Source organism: Oculina patagonica, chromosome 2, assembly GCF_052425735.1.
Source record: "Oculina patagonica isolate OP01 chromosome 2, crgOcupat, whole genome shotgun sequence".
Classification (NCBI taxonomy): Eukaryota; Metazoa; Cnidaria; class Anthozoa; order Scleractinia; family Oculinidae; genus Oculina; species Oculina patagonica.
The window spans coordinates 12,814,691-12,838,362 of record NC_135759.1 but is presented as its reverse complement, the minus strand read 5'-3'; the positions used below and the strand labels follow the sequence as shown (position 1 = coordinate 12,838,362).

Genomic DNA, 23,672 nt, shown 5'->3' with positions numbered 1-23,672 from the left:
TCACAATTGGTTCTGACTTAAGCTGAAACCTTTCCAGGTCGCCTTGCTCAAAGAACTCGCTAGCAACTAGCTCAGCGACCTAATGGAGGGTGAAAATTACAAAAAGCAAGTCAAAATACATGTGGGCAAAACATGACACCTTGATAATGTATTTACGGTAACAACAAATGGATGGTTTCTACTCATAGGCGAATCTATCGGTTGACAAATATTTCACTTGCCCTTAGTCTGGCACGTGAAAACGAGTTAGGTAGAATGTTTTTTTTAAATAACTCAGTACTTTAATAAGGCAACATGTATGCATTTCATGAAGAAAAGCACAAAAGCTCGCAACGAACAAACGTAAGTTAAAATCAAAGTGAAATTTATCAGAACAATGCATAGTTTCCTCGATACTCTGCTTGGTAGTGCAAACTACAGACCTGTTGTTGAATTTCCCAGGGTTTAGTTATCGCCGCCACGTCACATGCTGTCATCATCATTGCTCTTAACAATTCTCGGTTAGAGTCCTCACTCCAGTCGACTGTGTCAGAATGGACAATTTTCTCAAAACTGCCTCTCTTCCTGTAAAATAGACAATAGGCATCAATGACAACACAGCAAACTACACCGCATTCTGATGAGCAAGAGAGCAGGACACCAGTGCTCTGTATTATAAACATTTTCAGGGCCATCTCTCTACTGATCTGGACAGGACATTGCTATGGAGAAATGGAGAATCATATGCTAACCATTATTAAGATCTGTAACATATGATTATTAAAAACTGGGATATAATAACATGGCATATAATAATTACTGAGTTTTGATTTATTTACATGTAAAAATCAGATCAAAAATCCTAAAAATCCTAATCCTGGTATCGTTCTGTTGTAGAAGAACGGCCGCTCAATAAAAAGTTCTACGTCTTCTACAAATTATCCAACAGAAAATAGCTTTCTATTTTGCTGAAGTGATACAAAACAATTGATCCCTAATTGATTAATGATTAACGATAAAAGTTTTGAAATAAATTGTCTACTCTTGCAGGCTGGTAGTTAAGCATGCATGTACCGTATTTATTCGGCTACAAGCCGAGACCCTAGACTTTTAGTTTTTGGAACCAGTTAGACCAATTTTTCCTTCACACTATAAAACAATCCAGGTGCAGCGAATCAACATATTAGTTAAATCACAACTATGTAATTGAAAAACAACAAATCACTTATAAAGAATGAATTCATTAATAGAACCGTACACAAGCGTGACAAAACATTCACCTGAGTTCAGAATCCCATCTCAAACAAACACGCATTCTTCTGAAGAATTAAGCAGTTATCGATCATCATGCCAAAAGCTACTGGTTTTCAAACAACTAAACCTTCAAATTGAAAGTTGTTGCCGAGGTAGAGACAGTTCAGAACAACTTCAAAATCGCCAGAGAATACGGGATGATTGCTGATGATTCAGTGAAACTTCAGTCCGTCGTAATTCGCCAAGTTGCTAGCGAAAAGATCAAGCAGATCAAGCGGGTGAACTTTAAATGTCATCAAAACGAAACATGTGCTGTTAACAGTATTTGTCGAGTATCCTCAATCCAATCAAACTCTTCTGAAGTGGTTTCTTTTAGCAGAATAGTCGTGGTATTTTAAGTTTTAGCTTTTGAACAAAAATATTACATGCAACCGATTTCTGTCAGATCGTGTTACAATGTTTACCAAGCGCGTGGGAAAGACCGCTTCTGATTGGCCAGTTTCTGGTGTCGCGACAACAAGTCAAATAGATCGATTCCTTCTTGACCCTTCTTCTCTTGAAATGTCACGTTAGCAGTGATTTTGCAAATTTAAAACTAAACTTAAAGAAAGGAACAGAAGGAAAGGAACAGAAACAGTCTCAGGCAGAAATAATTATTGTAGAAGAGATTGCGAGGAAATTGTTTAAGACATGCGGGATTTCGAATGCCCTCGTCAGTTCAAAAGACGATCGCGTACGCCGACAAAACAATAATATTCCAGAGCGAGCCGATGGAGGACGAGTTCCAGCCTAAATAACGACGAAAAGACGAATAAAAACTTAATTCCTAACGTTACGTCATTAAACCAAATGGCTTTTTAGGAGCCGCCGCTAAAATAAAAGGTAATGACCAAGAATAAATACAAACGCTTGTTAATTTTCGTTTGTTGATGACCGCTCGGCTAATAGATGAATATTTCATTCTAATTGAACTCTTTTCTAGTACCATCTATTTTTTTCGGAAATACTCGGCGATAAATCGAACCCCAAATTTTGTTGAATTTTAACCAGTTCTCAGTAAGATTTGGTGACAATATATAGTCTTTGTGTACTTCATATATGCGCATGCGTTAAGCACAAAATTCCGTGTGCTTGAGTCTTGGAAGAATGCATACCACAAGGAGAACATTGGGTTTTCAGAAACAAATATATAGCCTTTGTGTACTTCATATAAAGTAACACAGATAAGCTTCGCATTTTAGCCAACCCCCTACCCGCTTCACAAGATTAATTGATTAATTCAATTTTATATTAATTAATTAATTCAATTAAAATGTCTAACAGGAAACGAGTGAAGGAGTGAAGGAATGAAATCGGCCCTCTCACCAAAACTCGGAATTTTCCGAGTTAAAAAGGAAACACAACAATAAAAAAAATGCAACCATTGTGAAGGTGGGTTAGCCACACAGTGGGTGGTTTTTGATTCACACCTGATTCTGCAAGAAAACAGAATCTTTTTGAGAACGTAAGGGTTAGCATGGTTAATTCAATCAATACATGTTCAAGGCCCTGACAGTAACGACAAAAAACATAAACTTAAATAAAACAAGAACAAACACAAAATGTAGCACCGTGAACTTACTGAAAATAGAGGGCAAGGTCTGTAGACAAGATAGCGTGCTCCAAAACCTTGATGGTCAAGCGATAATCATCTGGGGACAACTCCTCAAATATATTGTTTCCCTAAGAAAAAAAATAGATTCAATAATTGAATTCAGGGCAACGGATTATTTACTAGTCATTCGAGGGTTGGAGGTGCACTATCAACAAGGAATGGGAATGGAGGTCATATTCTAAAATTCAACTTAGTTTTTGTTAAGTTCTACATGTAACTGTATGGCAGAAAAACTGTGAATTTTACCTCAGAGTTTAAGATCATGATACAATGATCAAAGTGATGATGTTCCATAGTAGACGTGCCATACAACTGGGCTAGTGGAGATTCCGTCCTGTAATAACAAAAGGTATGATTTATTTCAGATTATGATAACCAAAACTATTGCAAAGTGATGATCATGAGCTGCCAATTAGTCTATTCACAGACCTTCCATTTTCTTTAAAGATCGTCGAGAGCTCCAGAAAATTAAAAAAAATGCAAGGACTGAACGAGCATGAAAGCGCTCTCTCGCTTCGCTCGCGCCCCGCATAACTGTAAAAATTAAGGTTGTGGACAATCAACATGGATTAAGTCGACAGCGAGGATCCTAATAACTGTGTCCTTATGGAATAGCTTTTAATAACTAGCTTTTATATTGCGGACATGTGTCGATCGTCAAAAATCTTAAAGAATTCTTATTTCTTATTGTCATGAATAGATTTCTGGTGGTCTGATATTAGTTGTGAAAATTTATCTTTGCCTTTAAAAGACATTATAATTGGCTTTCTTCAGAGAAAATATTTATTAAATTATTTGATAATTCTTGGTAAGGTATCTGTTTGGGAAAGTAGACAAAATAAGATCTCTCCAAAGTTTAGATTGTTCCTGCCCAAGGTCGAAGCTTAGCAAAGAGCTGAAACGATAATTGCCATTGAAAACCTTATATTAGTTTATTTCAAGGAAAGAAATGGAAGTCCGCTTGATAAACTAAGCTTAAATAGTTTTCCGTTCAAAGGAATTAATTGGGCATCTGCATGGTCTGTATGTGTCACTGTGTAGTGCAACTATTGTATGCATCAAGTGTCTAAGTACTGTATTGTAAGTAGACTATTGTAAGTAATGTACGTGTTGTATTGTAAGTAGCGCTCTTGTGTAACTATTGTAATGTAAGTGATGTAGTTAGGTATAAATGGCAATATTATCACTTGCTCAATTGAAGCTCGATGGTCAGTCCATTTCAGTTTTGAAAGAGTCACTGCAAAAACCTGTAAGCAACACTAGAAGTGTCTAAAGGGCCATGGGTTCGACTCGCGTGGATTTTTTCTTTGTTCCATGCGTGTCAACAGAATTTACATCTTCCACAACATTTGTTTTGTTCACAGACATATGACGCAAATACTTCAACTTGGTATTTTGGTATCCCTTGTATGTAACACGAAATAATTTCTAGATTAATTATCTCTTCCAATATATATTTTTTATTTTAAATATGTAGTTGGGATATTCAATTATGAAGCAATTAAATGTTTCCAGAAGTTGCACTGAATACTCACTTGGTTTGAAACGCGTTATTGGTCCCCCGATGATCAAGATCATGACAATAACAAGCCACTATCAGAGCAAACACTTCTAGGTCACTGAAAAACCTTCTCATGTTACCCGTCTATAGAGAAAATTATTTTTATTGTTAGCATTTTCATCCATTAATAAGATATTGCTGAAAATGGCAGGACCGAATGGCCTCTGCCCTGAGAATAATAAACCTAAGTTAAATATCTAACTGCGGGGTAAGTAATGGAATTTGCAACTTATTCCTGCAAGGGCTATGCCATTCATAGTTGTTACGTAATATATCAAACACGAGAGAGTGTTTCATCGCATTTCCAAGCACCAAGAAGAGAGCGTTAAAAATACAACGTGCAGCGGAGTTTGACAAACTTTGAGGTGTTTGGAAATGTGGAGAAACACTCTACAGTGTTTGATATATATTCTCTATTGAAACTTAAACTACGGAGACATCGGAGAAATCAGTATCGTCAAAAATCAATGCTAATTTTAATTAAAACCGCGCTTGCAGGGGCAGAAAGTGAAAAATCAAATTCCTTCATTTTTTGCTCATTAATAGCTTTTAGGTATATAATAAACCTGATGTATTTTGTTCCCCCCAGAAGTCTTCTAATTTCGAGAAAAAAAACGAAAGTCAGTTTTCGTGATCGGAGCCTCAAAACGGCACAATTTTGTACCCGAAATTCGCTATCATTAACTCTCGTCGCGTTCACAAACAAAGCCTCATTGAGAACTTTGGATGCTTTCTATCAACAGAGAAACTCTTTTTCATTCGTTAGAATATAATTTCAGGGCTTAAGCATAACTCTTCGAACTGAAATAATTAAAAGAGTGAGGAATACTTTTCACGATACTAGAAAGTCGAATTAAACAGTAACCCTTAACGGAATTATTTTATATGTGGTATAACTCCAAATTTTCTCAATTCTCGTTTAAACACACATGGAGATGTTTATCTAACCCATAGCTGAGAATTGGCTTGGGTTGTTAAAGGCAGCCTATTTACCAATGCATCGTAGTCCCACAAAATTTTGTGATATCGATCAAAATAGCCTGTCTAGCAGCTAAACATTACTTGGCTCCAAAATTCAACAAAGCAACTGTTAAGCGCGAATTCCTTTTGCATCTTCATCCTTAGCAATTTTCCTTTATCGTGGTTCTTTTCTCTTGACAAAAGTGTGTACAGAACTCCAGAACTGATATCACTACTGCGCAGACTCAATTTACGTCACAATATCGTGTTTTATGTCACGTGTATTATGTCTCGTAAGTCACGAAAATAATCCTGTGGCAAAATGGCGAAGGGTTTTACGATCAAAATGGACCTAAATTGATCCAGGTTGGCTGTTTAATCACATTCTTTCGTTGAAAAGGAAATTTTGCAATGGAACATTCGGCAAGAAGAAGGAAAGACGAGATTTGGGGTTAAAACATTCATTATCGTGGCGTTTGGTAATTAGAAGCGTTTACACAGCTTACGGCCATGCTGTGAAAATTTGCAGAAGTTTGATGCCCTCTAAGTGAGAATCCTCCCAATAACCCAAGCCAATTCTCAGGTATTTTTAATAAGAATATCTGTATGCATGTTTGAGCGAGAACGGAAAAAATTTGAAGTTATACCACATGCTAAATACTGCCGTTGAAAATTACTATTTCATTCAAATTTTTGTTATTGTAAAAAGCATTCCTCGTCAGTTCATTTTTTTCAGCTGGAAGAGTTGCGCTAAAACCCTGAAATTTTATTCTAGCGAAAGAAAAAGAGTTTTTATGTTGATAGGAAGTAACCAAATTTCTATGTGCAGTTTTGTAAGCGAACGCGAGGAGTGTTCATAATAGCTAATTTCGGGTTTAAAATTTAAGAAATTTGTGACTTCGACCACCGAAATTGATTTTCTTTGTTTTCTTAAAATTAGAAGACTTCTAGGGGAAACAAAATACATCAGGTTTTAACTTACCTTAAAGCTATTATTGAGCAAAAAATGAAGAAATCGATTTTTTCAATTTCTGCCACGAAATCAAATTTTTGCTTGGCCGATCGTAAAAGTCACTCTTAAAAACCACCGTCACACAACTGTGACAAAAAATTTGGTGCAATGAACAGGAAACTTTCAAATGTTGATACTAGGATTAATCTCTTATCAATAACGTAACAGAAGGTCCTAGTTTAGAAGTTGCTTTTGAATAGTCTGCAAATCTAAAGAGGACTAATCCCGCGTGTACGCTTGTTTTTACCTGACTTACACTCTTTTTGTTATAAGAATCTTTTTTTATAAGAACGTCGAAGCTGAAAAATGGCCAAAATTTAAGAACATCCTAAGAACGTGCCCAAGGCTGAAATTTGGTTAAGAACGATTGAATTTTATACTTCCTATTTGTTGTAAGTGACAAATATATGTACGAAATAAATACATCTTTATTCAAATTCTGACCTGAAACCAACATTGTCATCACTCATTGGTGACGTGAACATGTACATTTTGGTTAGGAATGAATTTACTGCAATACCACTTTGTTTTGAAATTTAAAAACTAAGAACATTTTAAGAACATTTTAGGCTCAAATCTTCGAAAAAGTTAAGTTTTGTTAGTTACCGTACGGGCTAAGGCTCTGGAGGTTCATAGTCTTGAAAATCATTCCTTAGCACCAGCAGCAAAGAATTGTAAACTTGCCTTTGCAGTAAAAGGAAATTGTTACTTACCGTAATCATTGTAAACATACTCTGTGCCACGTTGAAGGCGTGTCTCCAATTGTGATAAATGACAGGTCGGTAGTTTTTCTTTACACTCAGTAACCATTGACATAATGTCTGTGAAAATGCAGAATATCTTTTTAAATTTTTAAATCATCCTTTACTAATATATTTTTGAAATTTTGAAGCAGAAACGACTTGAAAAGCAATAAATCCAGCTAATTTTGATGCTCAACATAAAGCTGGCTAGATGACGTTACTTTTAGTGACTCTTATATAAAAGACAAGTTGAAAATTAATAATGATAATGAAATAATTGACAATTTCTAATCACACCATGGCTACATAACAAACTAAAACTGCTATTTATCAACTGAAAAACGAAACTTAATGATAACACGACAGAAATCATATTTACGTGTAGCTTAATGTAATGTATTTTAATCTGTTCTGGGTTTTTTACCGAGTCACTTTAAATCAGCTGATCTGAAAGTCATCAGTGTTTAGTAACTGACCCGTTGTTTGGTGTGCACAGCATTCATAAAGTCAAGCTCCAGCATCATCCGTATTGATGCAACAACTGTGTCATCATCAGTCAGCTCAAAATCACTGAATTCAAAGGTGTACAGCTTAAAATAGTCAGCACTGGAAACTTCCTGAATCTGAAAATAGTTCATATATACATTATACAACAAACTGTGCAACAAAACTGCACAACAAACAAAACCCTGTTGTACAATTAACAAACATAAAACAAGTGATTGAAAGACACCCCTCATTTTCTCCAACTTCCTGGGACAACAAAGCACAAAAATGCCAACAGACACTGCCGCAATAGCCTGCCAATACACGTAGCTTCAGGTTGTAACGTCATTTCAACTGATACATTATTAGGTTGTCACCCAGAAAACAAGGCTAATCAAATGAAGGTGGAAAATGAAAGTTTTTTACTTGCTTAAATTTCTTACGCAGAAAACAACTTTTGCTCATAACACATTGGTGGTTATCAACAACTTATACTATTATCAACAATGAAAACCTACAGCAACCAATTTACTGACTTTAAAAAAAATAAACAATTCTCTGTCCAGATGCACAATTCTTTGACTTTTTCCTGACCTTGAAAGAATTCGTACACTAAATGTACCCCAAAGAAATTACCATTACACGTCAAAGTAACTCAACTATCCAATACATCAAAAAAAACACCCCATTTTCCCCCCCCATTTTAAATCTTATATCAAAAAATCTTACTTTTAGTGTTAATTTGTTGTTTTTCTTTTTACATTACGAAAAATTTGACAAGTAACTTTTGGATGTAGACAAGTATTATAACCAGCACAGGATATTACATTCTGACCAACATTACACGAGAGATAACAATGGAGGCGAACAAGATAAGAAAAGAAGACGCCTGATACGCCAATTACTTTTTAAATCGCGTTAGAAATAGAATACATGGGAACCAAATTTTAGTCCGGGCGAAACGACTTACTTTGGGCAAATCGACTTTTAGTGTAATAAATCAACTCCGGGAGAACGGGCTTTCAGGCAAAACGATCGGATAAAACAACTGTGGCTTCAACCACTACTGAAGCAACAGACGTAAGTAGAGTTGTTCGTTCCCATAAGGCAACGCAGAACTTTGGGCAAATCGACTTTTAGTGTAATAAATCAACTCCGGGAGAACGGGCTTTCGGGCAAAACGATCGGATAAAACAACTGTGGCTTCAACCACTACTGAAGCAACAGACGTAAGTAGAGTTGTTCGTTCCCATAAGGCAATGCAGAACTAGGTAAGGCTGAAATAAATTCAATGATGCGTAAAAATTCAGAAAACAGGATAAGCTCCGGCGGTATGGGCCACTTGGCTCGACGCAGACTTTACCTTTTTTTACCCTTAATGTTGTGCATGTTGGCTTACCATGATTTTGTCGACTTCTGCTGGTTGGGCTGAAGCATGATAAGATAAAACCTGAAAACAAAATGATGATAAAACATTACATTAAAGCAGCAAAAAAAAAAAAAAGATTGTCAAACAAGAAACTATAGATAAATCATTGGTTATTTTTTTTAAAAAAAGCCTTATGACTTGGGACAGAAAAAACAATAAAACGCTACAGCAGTTTGAAACAGAGCAACAATAATTAATATGAGCTTCTAATCGGTGTGTGACAAATGAAAACTGCAGACTTGTAGAATTTTTTATGTATCGATCATGTAACCATTAAATTCTATTATTGAGAGCTAACCGTAAACAGGCTAACTGGAGAATTATTAGGGCTATCCAAGACCTTTTTTAGGCTAACCAGGGCACTATTCAGTGCAAGTCTGCTAGTCTGTATTTGTCGCACACTGGCTTCTAATAATATGCCTGTTTTAAAACACATTCATCCCTTTGCCTGTATGGATTAAACTCCATCTGTGGGAAGGCATTTATTTAATAATAATTTCGTTTTTAGAGTGCATTTAAAGGAGTTACATCAGGGACAGGGCACATTGAATAAATTGGTCATTTTTTCACAAGTTTGTCGATCGTAATCCATCTTAATGTACATCATTCAAAACCACCCTTGTTTATTTCTGGGTTTTTATTACTCCTTTATTGATTTTGTATTAGAAAACTATTATTTTGAGGTTTGTTCTATTTGAAAGTATAATCAGGAAAATGGCTTAAAATACCTTGACATAACTCCTTTAACAAGTGCTGATTGTTCTTACAAACAATAAAATATTATAGTACATATCTTCTATTGTAACAATTGTAACATCAAGATTCATGAGATTTACTCTACCGAGAGCTTCATTTTTAATTAAAAATTGATTAACAACTGATACAACTGAACTAAACGAACTTAATCTGTCAGGAAAAAGCAGGATATTTGGCTTATTGAACACCATACTATAAATGATATGTTCATTTATTACCTGTACCTTGCAGTGATAAAGACAATAAGGCCAATTTTATTAGTCTGGTTTAAGGAAATAGAATTTCTAGCTTTTCCAGCTATGATAATGGTGAAAACGCACCTTTTTCATTATCACATTCTTGATTCTAGTCTTAAGGTACATTTGTGAACATATTTGTGTGCATCTCAAAGGAGTTTTATAAATCTGCGAGCCACGGTGCGAGCCATGCGTGCCACTCAAGGCTGCTTTTTACGTTTGTTATGCCACAATGATCAAGAAATCCAAATTTTTAAAGTTTACATCCAAGACCAATCAAAGAAAGAGGTTTGCAAAGCGAGGAGAGCTGGTATTTAACTCGGAAAATTCCGAGTTTTGGTGAGTGGGCCGATTTCACTCCTTCCCTCCTTCACTCCTTCCCTCGATTCCTGTAAACATTTTAATTGAATTAATTAATTAATATCAAATTGAATTAAACAAATGCGAGCTTTATCTGTGTTACTTTATATGAAGTACACAAAGGCTATATATTTGTTTCTGAAAACCCAATGTTCCCCTTGTGGTATGCATTCTTCCAGGCGTAGACCCGAGCACACGGAATTTTGTGCTGAACGCATGCGCATATATGAAGTACACAAAGACTATATATTTTCACCAAATCTTACTGAGAACTGGTTAAAACTCAACAAAATTGGGGGCTCGATTTACCGCCGAGTATTTCCGAAAAAAATTAGATGGTACTAGAAAAGAGTTCAAATTGAATGAGTTCATCTATAAGCTGAGCGGTCATCAACAAACGAAAATTGACAAGCGTTTGTATTTATTCTTGGTCATTACCTTTTATTTTAGTGGCGGCTCCTAAAAAGCCATTTGGTTTAATGACGCAACGTTAGGAATGAAGGTTTTATTCGTCTTTTCTTCGCTATTTAGGCTGGAACTCGTCCTCCATCGTCTCGCTCTGGAATATTATTTGTTTTGTCGGCGTACGTGATCGTCTTTTGAACTGACGAGAGCATTCGAAATCCCGCATGTCTTAAACAATTTCCTCGCAATCTCTTCTACAATAATTATTTCTGCCTGAGTCTGTTTCTGTTCCTTTCCTTCTGTTCCTTTCTTTAAGTTTAGTTAATTTGCAGAATCACTGCTTACGTGACTTTTCAAGAGAAGAAGGGTCAAGAAGGAAGCGATCTATTTGACTTGTTGTCGCGACACCAGAAACTGGCCAATCAGAAGCAGTTGTTCCCACGCGCTTGGTAAACATTGTAACACGATCTGACAGAAATCGGCTGCATGTAATATTTTTGTTCAAAACCGAAAACCAAGAATACCACGACTTCTCTGCTAAAAGAAACCACTTCAGAAGAGGGTACCAAAGGGGGGTCGTGATCCCGTTTCACGCACAAGTTTTAACCAAATTCACGTGTCACGTATACTTGAAACAGCAGAATTCACGGATCACGTTTCTTTTCTAACTATTTTTCACGCGTCACAGTCTAATTTTTGCCCTATTTTCACGCGTCACGGACTAATTTTTGCCCTTTTCACGTGTCACGCATAAACCCTTTGCCCCCCTCTCAGAAGAGTTTGATTAGATTGAGGATACTCGACAAATACTGGTAACAGCACATGTTTCGTTTTGATGACATTTAAAGTTCACTCGCTTGATCTGCTTGATTTTTTCGCTAGCAACTTGGCGAATTGCGACGAACTGAAGATTCACTGAATCATCAGGAATCATCCCGTATTCTCTGGCGATTTTGCAGTTGTTCTGAACTGTTTCTACCTCGGCAACAACTTTTAATTTGAAGGTTTCGTTGTTTGAAAACCAGAAGCTTTTGGCATGATGATCGATAACTGCAGAAGAATGCGTGATTTGAGATGGAATTCTGAACTCAGGTGAATGTTTTGTCACGCTTGTGTATGGTTCTATTAATAAATTCATTCTTTATCAGTGATTTGTTGTTTTTCAATTACATAGTTGCGATTTAACGAAAATGTTGATTCGCTGCACGTGGATTGTTTTATAGCTTGAAGGAAAAATTGGGTCTCGACTTATAGCCGAGTGATTTGGGTTTATTTTTTGTCAGAGTCTAACTGGTTCCAAAAACTAAAAGACTAGGGTCTCGGCTTATAGCCGAATAAATACGGTACATACTCTACCAGCCGAAATATGGTATTAATGTCAGTTTTCTTGAAATAGACCAAAACTTACTTTTTCTAATGATATTATTATTTTGCCTAACCTTAAAAAAACAAAAATGAAAAATAAAAAGAAAGAAAACAATTTGCAACCGTTTAGTTGGGAACTCTATCACTTGCCCTTTCGGCCTGCTCTCGATGAGCAGCTAGATGACAATGAAACTAAGTGAAGTGAACTGAATTGTGGAAAGTTTAACATCATTTGTTTTAGCAAATCTCTATTAGTCAGTTTGTTGTTTTCGATTCTTGTTTCATAATAAATTTTCCGAGTTTAGTGGCTCATAGCCACTTTGAATAGTTATTTTATATTAGTCATGGCTCGCATGCCTCACATGGCTCGCATGGCTTATATTACATGGTGGCTTGCATGGCTCGCTGGCTCGCAAATTATGCAGACCCAATTGTTCCAAGTATTGCAGATCTAGACATTTGGCAATATTTTATCCAAATTAAATTCCCTACCAGTAATTCCATGCAAACACCCAATTCTGGCTGGATAATTTCGTAAGTTAAATTTTGTTAAAAATAATAATTATATACCTCCATGGCCACAGACTGTTTGGCAAGCAGCTTGCAAGCTTGCTCATACATTAATGCATTGTGAATTCCAAGGCCACAGAAAATGGCAAATGCCTGTGAAAAGAGGGACATGTCTGAGCATACTTGTTATTGCAGACTAGTGATATGAGACAATTTACTGCTGACGTTGCAGTTTTAGTAGCAATTATTTAATGGAACATGATCTGATGTTTTCTTTACCTCAAAAAGATTCTCATCACCCTCAGTGAAAGGTTTACCACTGTTCTTATTGAGTAACTGTGCAACACCTAAAAATAGTAGTTGAGCAGAAAATTATTTATACATGTAAGAGAGAAATATAATTTCTTTTCCTAGATAATACAGATTATGATAATAAATATGAACTGTTATCAATTTTGCATAATTAAACTCTAACCCAGAGTCCCTGGGCTTTGTCATCCTTTCACTTAAAGCCATAGAGATGATCGCTAGACTCTTAGAGTGCCTGCAGCTAATTGTAACTGACACAAAGTGATTTTTTTTTTAAATAAATCTTCAGGAAAACAGGTATCGTTGCTGTTACACTGTCATGCCCAAGTACTTGCCTACAATTTTCTGCTGTGTGTCAAAAATCGGCATGCAGAGTATAGATTTGGTCTTAAAACCACTTTCAACATCCGCCTAAAAGAAATAAAACAAATTTTAAAATATATGTATACATGTCAATAATTTACATGTATGACCTTGAGCAGTAAAAAGTACAGATCAAAAGTTTAATGGAACTTTGTCAACAGAGTCATGCTCTTTTAATTTTACCACTTCACAAGTCTTGGTACAAAACATACATGTGTTATCTTAGCTTTCCTAGCAATTGTTCATAACTATGTATGGGAGCACTAGTGTAACCTAAGTACACAGCAGATCAGCATTGTAAATTCTCAAATCAGTTAGCAAATTTAAAGTAATTTTTCAAAACTAATTTGAGGGATTTTAGCCCCTTGCAAACCCTTCATTCCTCCTAAAGTGTCTACTTCCTTATCTTACATGTGGATACCCAGCCCAGTTAAAATGTACCAGTAATTAAATGGCACATACGAGGTCCCTTTTAATTCAAATTGTAACCAAAACTAATTTCATTTCTTGTGAATCACGCTGCACACAGAGTCGGACAGACAATGCATGCTGAGTGGCAGGGCTACGGGGGCCTTGTAACCCCTTGAACATTATGTGGGATAATGAGCGGCGTGAATGGCTCAGTGCTCAAGAGATTGCAGTTACAAACAAGATGGCATCCAAACAAGCTCATGGCCACAGCTGCCAACTACTTCTCCCATCTCAAAAACATTTCGACTGAGCTGGATACCAGTCCAGTGAATTGGCTATAGTGTGTCCTCATACCATCTGTTTGCATCTGTATACAACATTTTTGGGTACAAGGGAAAAATGACAACAAAAATAACACCTTAAAATACTTTGTTTTCGTAAAGCGAATTATTTCATTCAGTTAATACCTCAGGATTAAAACGGCTGTCAGCATAAGCATCAGGGATGTTCACGGCCTAATAACAATACAACATATGTTAGCTGGTTTTTAGTATAAAGGTTCAAAGAAATTGTAGTTCCATCTGTTTCAGGGCTCCACTCAGCATATTTTTATCGGTCAGTGTAAAACAAAGACTGCAGACCGGGGGTAAAATGCAGACTGTAGACCAGGGGTATTCAGACCAATATTAATGGTAAAATAACAAAACGCGAACCATAGAGCCATTTTGTTACCCGAGATAGAGCTTTAGCGTTACTTGAGCCAACCGCGCGCCCGAGTTAACCTTGAGTCATGTACAAGTTAACTTTGAATCAAGCGAAAAAATGTTGAGGAATAACAAAACCAAAAACAAAATATCAAGAGGTTTCTAAATGAAGAAAGAACGGCGGATTCGGTTGCTCAATGCGCTTTACAACACTTTGCGGGGGACTTAGACAGACTGCAATTAAGCAGTTTACAACGAATGAGGATTTATTTTTACACATGCCCCCAAAGTAATTTCGGAACAAGACCTAGCCTGCGTAGCTGGCGGTATTGTTGGGTTTTAAAGCGCCCACCAGCTAGCGGCGAAGCCGCGAGTGCTTCTCCTCCCCTTCTCCTTCTCCTCTGCATTATCTGGTCAATAAAACAGCAAGCTAAGGGGTGTGGATGCCCGCTAGACTCTCACAGTACGGCTATTATTGTACCATCCAAAGTGACTTTTTAAAACATTCTTCTTCAAGAAGGAAAGGAAGTGGGTGTACTGAAAGCTGATGGATTTACAAAATATCTGACACACAATGTCTTGTTAACATCCAACAGGGAATCAAAAGTGTCAAAATAACAATGAAACAGAACCAAGGCACAAACTTAAAGGGACACTGTAACCAGCTTCACTTCAAAAACTCGAAAGCCTAAAGACATACGGAAACCACGAATAGTGGTCCAGTTTTGCTAGTGTACTAAAGCTATATACAAGTGATATTATTGTGATACCATCAGGAACTTTAGATCTCAACTTGAAAAAGTCAGGCTGATTTTTTCAAGTTCTCAGCCCTTGTAGACTAGAAAAACATATAAAAATTATTATGGCTCCCTTATTCCTTCAACAACAATTTACTTAATATCTTCATCTTGATGTACTAAGTGCATTTCATGTACCAGAAGACCACTTTGCCAATTTTGTTACTTTGTAACCAAAAGCAGTAAAATCCCCGTGATAGTGTCCCTTTAAATTAATTTAATACCAGCTACAGACAATACATGACACATATGTTTTCTTCCTTTCTGCATTATCTGCTGCCAAACCACTAAAAAAGTGCAAGCAGCCTTTGAGATCACATCTTTCTATTTTATTTATTCTTACTATTTTATAAACTTCCTTGTCACCCCTACTGACTGTATGTACATGTACTAATGGATTACTTTAAGTTTACCTTGCCATTACTTGCCACTAATGCAGCAATTCCTGTATTCATTGACCAGTGAGTTTTACTTGTCCTGCAAGAAAAAGCAGGTATCAAACTATTAAATAATCATATACAATAATTATACAAGCAGACCTTCTTTGAAAAATATAAAGGCCAATTTACGCGACAGAAAATGTTTGGCATGGCTCGGATAATATGGTAAGCATACCCCACAAAAATTGCACTGATACAGTGCACCTTGTTTACACATTTATAATCTTCCATGCTAAACTGCGTTAAACAATGTTTTGGTCTGCCCTGACGTTTAATCTGACAAAAAATAGTTGTTTCAGCAGAGCTTATTGTTTACACTACATATCAGTTTTATCCTAGCCCGGTTAGGTTTTTAACACAAACCGATATAGTATGTAAGCATTAACTGCCGGTGTGAGGGCACGTGGTTGAACTGCTCGCGGGTATAGGTGTCACAGTTGCTGATGTGACTATTGGTTTACTAGGTGTAGCAGAGAAACTGGAGATGTAGGCAGTGGTAGTACCATCAGTCAATGGTGCAATATTATTCTAACTTCTGACTTCAAATGTTCCCTTGTTCTGTGGTGGATCTTGCCATCTATGTCCACGAAGTAGGTAAGTTCCGTTCTGGTGTGGTCTACTGAGTAGGATACCTGGTTCTCATGTTTTGCAGGTCCTTCAAAGTAATTTTCTTACAAACACTGGCTGATTTGCTTTCTAGGGAGTGTCATCCTGTGGATTCTGGAGTTCAGGACATTTCTAGTTTTTGGCAGCATGGTTTGTGGTTTGCATCCAAATAGTAATTTATAAGGCAATGACATCATATTGTTTAGTGCAGCCTGCATGATGTTATTGGGCACTTAGACAATGTGATAACATCACTTTTATGCTATCTATTTAAGTATGTAGTTACATCCAGTCCGATCAGTCTATGGCCTGATCATTTTGTACGGTACATCTAATAAATTGGGACTAGCTATTCGGCACTCAGTCGATGCATTGAGACAATAATGAGACACCTCATCACATATTTATACCACGTTAAACTCAGTTCATGTAGTGAATACTAAACAGCCGTGTGGTTAGCCTAATAAGCGCTCCGATTAGCCTGAATAACACTCCGGTTACCCTAAATAGCATTCGGTTAGGCTAAATAGCACAGCAGCTAGCCTACTTTAGCTTTGGTTGCTTGCGATTAGCATTTATGACAGGGTTAGGATTTCTATCTGAAAAAAAAAAACAGGATTCTGGCAGCTGGTCGTTGGTGGCTTAGTGGATATCATTCCTGCTCGGCATGCCGGCAAACCGACTTCGAATCCTCTTGGTCTCAACTTTTTTTAACTTAAAAAAGAATAAGTTAAGGTTTATTTATACCTCATGTATGAAAAAATAAGAAGTCTCACTTCATGAACTGAGTGCCGAATAGTCACTCCCCTAATATTTGTTTTGTGGGAAGCGGGGCGGCCTAATTGTTAGCGCGCTCTACTCCGAGTCGAACGGCCCGGGTTCAAGGGCTGGTCGGGCGCTGCGTTGTGTTCTTGGCCAAAACACTTTACTCTCACAGTGCCTCTCCCCACCCAGGTGTATAAATGGGAACCGGCGAATTTACTGCTGGGGGGGGGGGGTAACCCTACGATGGACTAGCATCCCATCCAGGGGGAGTAGCGATACTCCAAGTCGCTTAATACTACGGAAACCGGGATAAGCTCCAGCTGTATGGGCCACTTGGCTCGGACACAGTCTTTAATAATATATATATATATATATATATATATAGCACACAACTTGTAAGAGGTCTCGCAAACAATGCAAATCCGGTACCAACTGTAGGTGCTGTTTGGAGGATCACTAAAGCGATCGTGGACTCTTGAGATAAATTAAATAAAAGTGGAAATGTAATGGTCAAGAGGCCAACTCCAAGATTGCTAAGTTGGTTTTATTCGCTCAACGTTTCGACCATCACGGTCTTCATCAGGAGCGTTAGAGGTATAAACTGCTTACAACAACAAATCGAATGTATAAAATGTAGTGATCAGTACATAGGCGAAACAGGACACCCAGTTCACCACCGTGGAACACAACATCGCAGTGACATTAAACTTGGAACAAAAAACATACCGTCAGTTAGACATTTCAAAAACTGTGGAGTACAAAATCTTAAATTAACAGTTATTGAGAGGGTTAGAAAACAGGACCAAGACATTCGGAAAGCGAGAGAGAAATACTGGATTTTAAGGCTGAAACCCTCTATAAATAACTTAGTTGTATAAAAATAACCATAGCTTTGCATATATATATTTTATTTCGTGTTTTTATTTTTTTAATTAATTTTGTCTATTTTTTAATTAATTTTGTTTTCTGTATTTTTGTGATATATATATATATATTTTAACCATTTGCTGCATATTTTCCCTTACATGTGACCTTGTGACGTCACAATATGTTAACCGTTGACACGAATTTGAATTTTGTATGTTGTTGTTGTAAGCAGTTTATACCTCTAACGCTCCTGATGAAGACCGTGATGGTCGAAACGTTGAGCGAATAAAACCAACTTAGCAATCTTGGAGTTGGCCTCTTGACCATTACATTTCCACTTTTACATATATATATATATATATATATATATATATATATATATATATATATATATATATATATATAAATATTTGTAACGGTCAAGTAACCAACTCCAGTCAAGACTTGTTAGCTTTTAATGCTCTACGTTTCGGCCGTCTCGGCCTTCTTCAGGAGCGTTTAAACTGTATCTGTATCTGTATCTGTATCTGTATCTGTATCTGTATCTGTATCTGTATCTGTATCTGTATCTGTATTAAACTGTATTATTGTTTGCGGGACCCATCACAAGAAATTCAAATATATATATATAAACATTGAAAATAGAAAAAACAACACTTTCATCCCTACAAGCCTGTTTCGTGATTGCTCACTCTTCAGGGGATTTTAATGACAAGAATATTCTCAACCGTCGTTTATATACTATAAAATTTACATAATTAATGAAGCAGAAAATAACCGTCGATTTTATACTAAAAATTTACATAATATATGATGCAGACAATTTGAATGTTCAAGTAACCGTCGATTATATACTTTAAAATTTACATAATTAATGATGCAGAAAATTTAAATGTTCAAGTGTTAGTTGTTACATAGCAACGCTTTGTTTCGGTGACGGCAAGAAGATACAAGTTCGTTACGTTTGTTAAGCGATGATAGGTCAGGTCGGCAGATGATGAGAAGCTTCTCTTTGAGACACAGATTACATCTTTTGCTTGAGCTGTTGTAAGATGAGCAGGATGAAATGATGCGCCATGAAATAGAGTGGTCAATGTTGTTATCTTTAAGAGTCCAGATGTGTTTGCTGAGTTCGGTAGAGTTTCTGTGTTTTGCGTGCTTGAATGATGAAGTGTGATTTCTGAATCTTGTCTTGAAGTCGTTTTCTGTGAGTCCGATGTATGTTTCAGAAGTGTTGTTATCGTTGCGTTTAACGGTTGCTTGGTAGATGACAGATGATTGTAGACAGTTTCCGTTGAGTGGGCATGAGTTCTTTTGTCGGCAGTTGCATGATTTCTTGTTAATTGTGTTATCTTTAGGGTCAATGTTGTGTTTGGATGAATGTAAAATGCGCTTGTTGTGGTTGTCGATAATCTGCTTAGTGTTATTCATACAACTATAGCTGATAGCTTAGTGTTATAACATACATCGGACTCACAGAAAACGACTTCAAGACAAGATTCAGAAATCACACTTCATCATTCAAGCACGCAAAACACAGAAACTCTACCGAACTCAGCAAACACATCTGGACTCTTAAAGATAACAACATTGACCACTCTATTTCATGGCGCATCATTTCATCCTGCTCATCTTACAACAGCTCAAGCAAAAGATGTAATCTGTGTCTCAAAGAGAAGCTTCTCATCATCTGCCGACCTGACCTATCATCGCTTAACAAACGTAACGAACTTGTATCTTCTTGCCGTCACCGAAACAAAGCGTTGCTATGTAACAACTAACACTTGAACATTTAAATTTTCTGCATCATTAATTATGTAAATTTTAAAGTATATAATCGACGGTTACTTGAACATTCAAATTGTCTGCATCATATATTATGTAAATTTTTAGTATAAAATCGACGGTTATTTTCTGCTTCATTAATTATGTAAATTTTATAGTATATAAACGACGGTTGAGAATATTCTTGTCATTAAAATCCCCTGAAGAGTGAGCAATCACGAAACAGGCTTGTAGGGATGAAAGTGTAGTTTTTTCTATTTTCAATGTTTATATATTACGCTCTGCTTAAATGTATCGAGCACTTTAATACGGAAAATCGAAACACAAAATTCCTATATATATATATATATATATATATATATATATATATATATATATATATATATATATATATATATATATATATATAACCAACAAATGGAGTGAAATTCTCATCTGCTACAAAGTGCTCAATAGCTGAACTAGGCGGTGAATAACAGTAAAATTAAGTATAGTCATATCCTAGTCTCTGCGGGCTCATCAGTCGACTGTGATTGCCTCGCACGAGGGCCAGGTGGAAAGCCATAAAAAACTTTGTTTACTGTTATATATATATATATATATATTATTGCCTTAAATTGCAAAGTACAGACATTAAAAGTTTTCATTAAACCTACATAGGTCCTGTCTCCTCAATAGCTCCTGGATGCAGGTCAAATGCCTTGGAGAATATCACCTCATGCTACATGTAAACAGGTTATAAAAATTATCAACAAATTTTATTTTAAATAATATTTGTTCATTTGCTTGTACACTGACCCTTTATACAGTCAAACCCGTTTAAAGCAACCTGGCTAAATGGTCATACTAATTTTAGCGATTACTTGTGAGCAAGATTTAGTGACTATTTAATTTAGTGATATCGTGTAAACCCATTTAAAATGAACATATAGCTAAGATGAAATAAATGTTCAGTAAAAGAACAAACTCACTTGAAATTGAACGAACATTTGCAGAACCAGAAAGAACAAAGTTACCGACATCCATTTGTTAGAGAATTGTTCAAGTTGACCTTGTTTAATTTTGTTTTCATTTTGAGTGGGAGGGGGGGGGGAGTTATTAAGTTTTACGAGTATTTTAGGAACCGGCCATTATTTAAAGAAAACGCAAGCTGCCAAACTGGCGAATTTGCACATTTGAATTTATATCGAGAACATTTTGTGTTTGAACGTGCTTATGCCTTAACTAATATTCATCTTTGAACATGACAGGTGAGTTCTAAATTGTGAACCATCGCTCCTAATAACTGAAACATTGTGAAATAGCATGTTCGTTTAAACTTAAAGCATTTATTGCCTCATCTGCCTCGCCTTTTTAAAGGGCGCTGCTTGTTCTAGATTCTTTTGTTATGGTCATGCTAAAAATACGAGTTTCTAGTAAGGGTCAGATGCAAAACGCCTCGTTGTTTTTTTTAGCAAAGTCAGCATCAGATGCTATCTACAAGGGTAACCCTATAATTCTCTTCGATTGAACCGAAAACGTGCTCCGCGAACTAGAGATGACATGCCCTCTATAAAAGATGACGTGCTCTCTGCTCGAGTCGTTTCTTCTTGGATTTTCGGACCTTCCTCTTATTTTCTTCCTTTCTTCTTGACATTGATGGTTTTTTTCGCGCACAATGAAACTTCGACAGGTTGATATGCGCTGTTGTCAACTTGCCGTTAGAAGCGGACTAAAGTTCATCGTGCAGCGTAGTGATTCGCCTTTCTGCTTCTTCCAAATTTTTTGGTCCACTTCAAATTTCTCACTGTTTAGTAAATTATTCAATTTGTTCAGTACTGCGCTCATCACATTTGCTGTTGTTTAGCAGCTAGTTCCTGAACCCGGCTTACTTGTGACGAAACACAGACTCGTAAATCTGTTGAGCAGTGCTGTTAAAAATCTTCAATTTCGTTTTTTTATATTTATTGCCAGGGTTCCATGTCTGAAAACTGGATATTGATTCGAAGTATATCGGCGGGGGGGGGGGGGGGGGGGTCACGAAAGTTATCAATAGTAATGAGCGGGTGGTCACTTCGATGCAATAACATTAAAATGGGATCGCCTAAATTTAACCGTGTTTAGCACAAAAAACTTCGCCCCCCCCCCCCCCCCCGGGTGATAGATAATGACCGGTCCCGAATAGCGAATTTAGCGAGTTGGACGAAAATCCCTAAATTTAGTATTCGCTCAAATTTGTCTCGGTCAAATTTTTAACTCGCTAAAATCGCTTAAATTAGTAACCGCTAACAATAGTAACCTAAAGGTGATAAATTAAATTGTTGCTGTGTAGCACTTTAAGCCTGGTTTTCACTAGCGACGCAAGCACAAGCGCAAGCACAAGCACAAAGATAACCGCTCTTATTTCACCGTGAAAAATGCTTCAAGGCAAACAAAAACACTAGCGTATTGTATTTTGATGCTTCTGCTTTTGCTTGCCGCAAGCACAAGCACAAGGGTCAAAATTTGTCCTTTTAGCGTGATTCCGGCCGATTGTGCTTGCGCTTGTGCTTGCGTCGCTGGTGAAAACCACGCTTTAGATTGCATTCATTGTAAAGAAAGTTTTTAAAATGTGCTTCATTGTTCTTATATCAAAAAGAGAGATATTATAAGAACAATTCTTATAATTTTGGAACAAGAAAAATTCTTCAACTCTTTGTTATAAGTGCCTACCACCAGGGCGATATTGCGTTGCTGGTGCTCCTAACCAGCAAAGTTGTAAAAATCCTTCGCTCACGCCGGATAAACGAATGTATTAGTTCCTGTATGATCCGACTATAAGGGCAAAATAGGTCCAGTTTGTTCGTAGACAGAGGCACGATTTCAAGACTTTTAAAGATCCCTCCACGAAGTATTTAGGTGTCACCTTCGTTTGTGACATGATTTAGAACACAAATATTAAACCTTGAAATTCGTTTTGTTACTTATTTTTCTTTTCAAAAACGCAGTTGTATGTGTAAAGAAGAATCTAAATCAAACACTTTCTTGCAGCGAGCTTTTTACTACATGTATGAGTTGATTTCGTTATTCGAAAGATTTCAAATTACTTTCATGGCATAGACTGACTACATGTTAGCTGCTTTTGGTTACGTTAATTTTTTGACAAATCTTCTGAATGTCATCGCTTTTGCGTGCATTGCGTGCTCTTTATTTACATAATGTTTCAAAAATAGTTTGATCGTTTAAAGGGTCTCTAACAAAATAAAAAAACAATCAATTTTTGGTCCTGCCTCAAGTGACAGCCGTATGACATCTTCCTAAATTATATTTACCAGTGTAATACACTTACATTTTCACCGGAATCATCAATAAGGAAAACCATGCATCGTTCAACATCAAGTAATTCTTGTGCCTCAACCATAATGTTATGAACACATATGTCGAGGTTACTTTGCTCTTCAAATATTCCACGTGCTAGCTGAAGGAGAATCTGTAAATAAATCAACAAAGAAATTAAGCTACTTGTTACCCTTATTTACAAGTTACAGTAAGCTAGAAATATGAAACCCAATAAGTTATTGAAATAATGGATATATGTACATGATTGTGTAACTTGTTTACATGTACATACAGATACTTCTCATCATACAGGTCACTGCCATGCACATTTGTCTTGCCCACACACATTTTACAATCATGCCCATAAACATTTGCAATAACAAAAAAAATAATAATTATGTAAGCATAAACTGGCCGGTATGAGGGCAGGTGGTTGCACTGTTCGCGGGTAAAGGTGTCATATTTGCTGATGTGTCTACTGTTTTAGGTGTAGCAGAGAAACTGGAGATGCAGGTAGTGGACCACCATCAGTCAATGCTTCTTACTTCTGACTTCAAATGTTCCCTTGTTCTGTGGTGGATCTTGCCACCTATGTCCACGAAGTAGGTATAAGTTCCG

At 36.6% G+C, this 23,672-nt stretch overlaps 1 protein-coding gene across 1 annotated transcript in view; it reads right to left on the bottom strand.

The window, feature by feature from the left end:
- LOC144638810 (cGMP-specific 3',5'-cyclic phosphodiesterase-like) overlaps positions 1 to 23,672 on the bottom strand; it is a 49,514-nt gene that overhangs the window by 4,628 nt on the left and 21,214 nt on the right. Inside the window, exons 5-19 of the mRNA XM_078498078.1 lie at positions 23,065 to 23,205; positions 20,414 to 20,478; positions 15,708 to 15,771; positions 14,261 to 14,308; positions 13,355 to 13,430; positions 12,990 to 13,057; positions 12,771 to 12,863; positions 9,049 to 9,099; positions 7,640 to 7,786; positions 7,134 to 7,241; positions 4,423 to 4,532; positions 3,134 to 3,221; positions 2,855 to 2,955; positions 423 to 564; positions 5 to 79 (exon numbers count right to left, since the gene is read on the bottom strand). Of these exons, the coding sequence (XP_078354204.1) occupies positions 5 to 79; positions 423 to 564; positions 2,855 to 2,955; positions 3,134 to 3,221; positions 4,423 to 4,532; positions 7,134 to 7,241; positions 7,640 to 7,786; positions 9,049 to 9,099; positions 12,771 to 12,863; positions 12,990 to 13,057; positions 13,355 to 13,430; positions 14,261 to 14,308; positions 15,708 to 15,771; positions 20,414 to 20,478; positions 23,065 to 23,205 (1,377 nt within the window). The remainder of the gene's footprint in view (positions 1 to 4; positions 80 to 422; positions 565 to 2,854; positions 2,956 to 3,133; positions 3,222 to 4,422; positions 4,533 to 7,133; positions 7,242 to 7,639; positions 7,787 to 9,048; positions 9,100 to 12,770; positions 12,864 to 12,989; positions 13,058 to 13,354; positions 13,431 to 14,260; positions 14,309 to 15,707; positions 15,772 to 20,413; positions 20,479 to 23,064; positions 23,206 to 23,672) is intronic.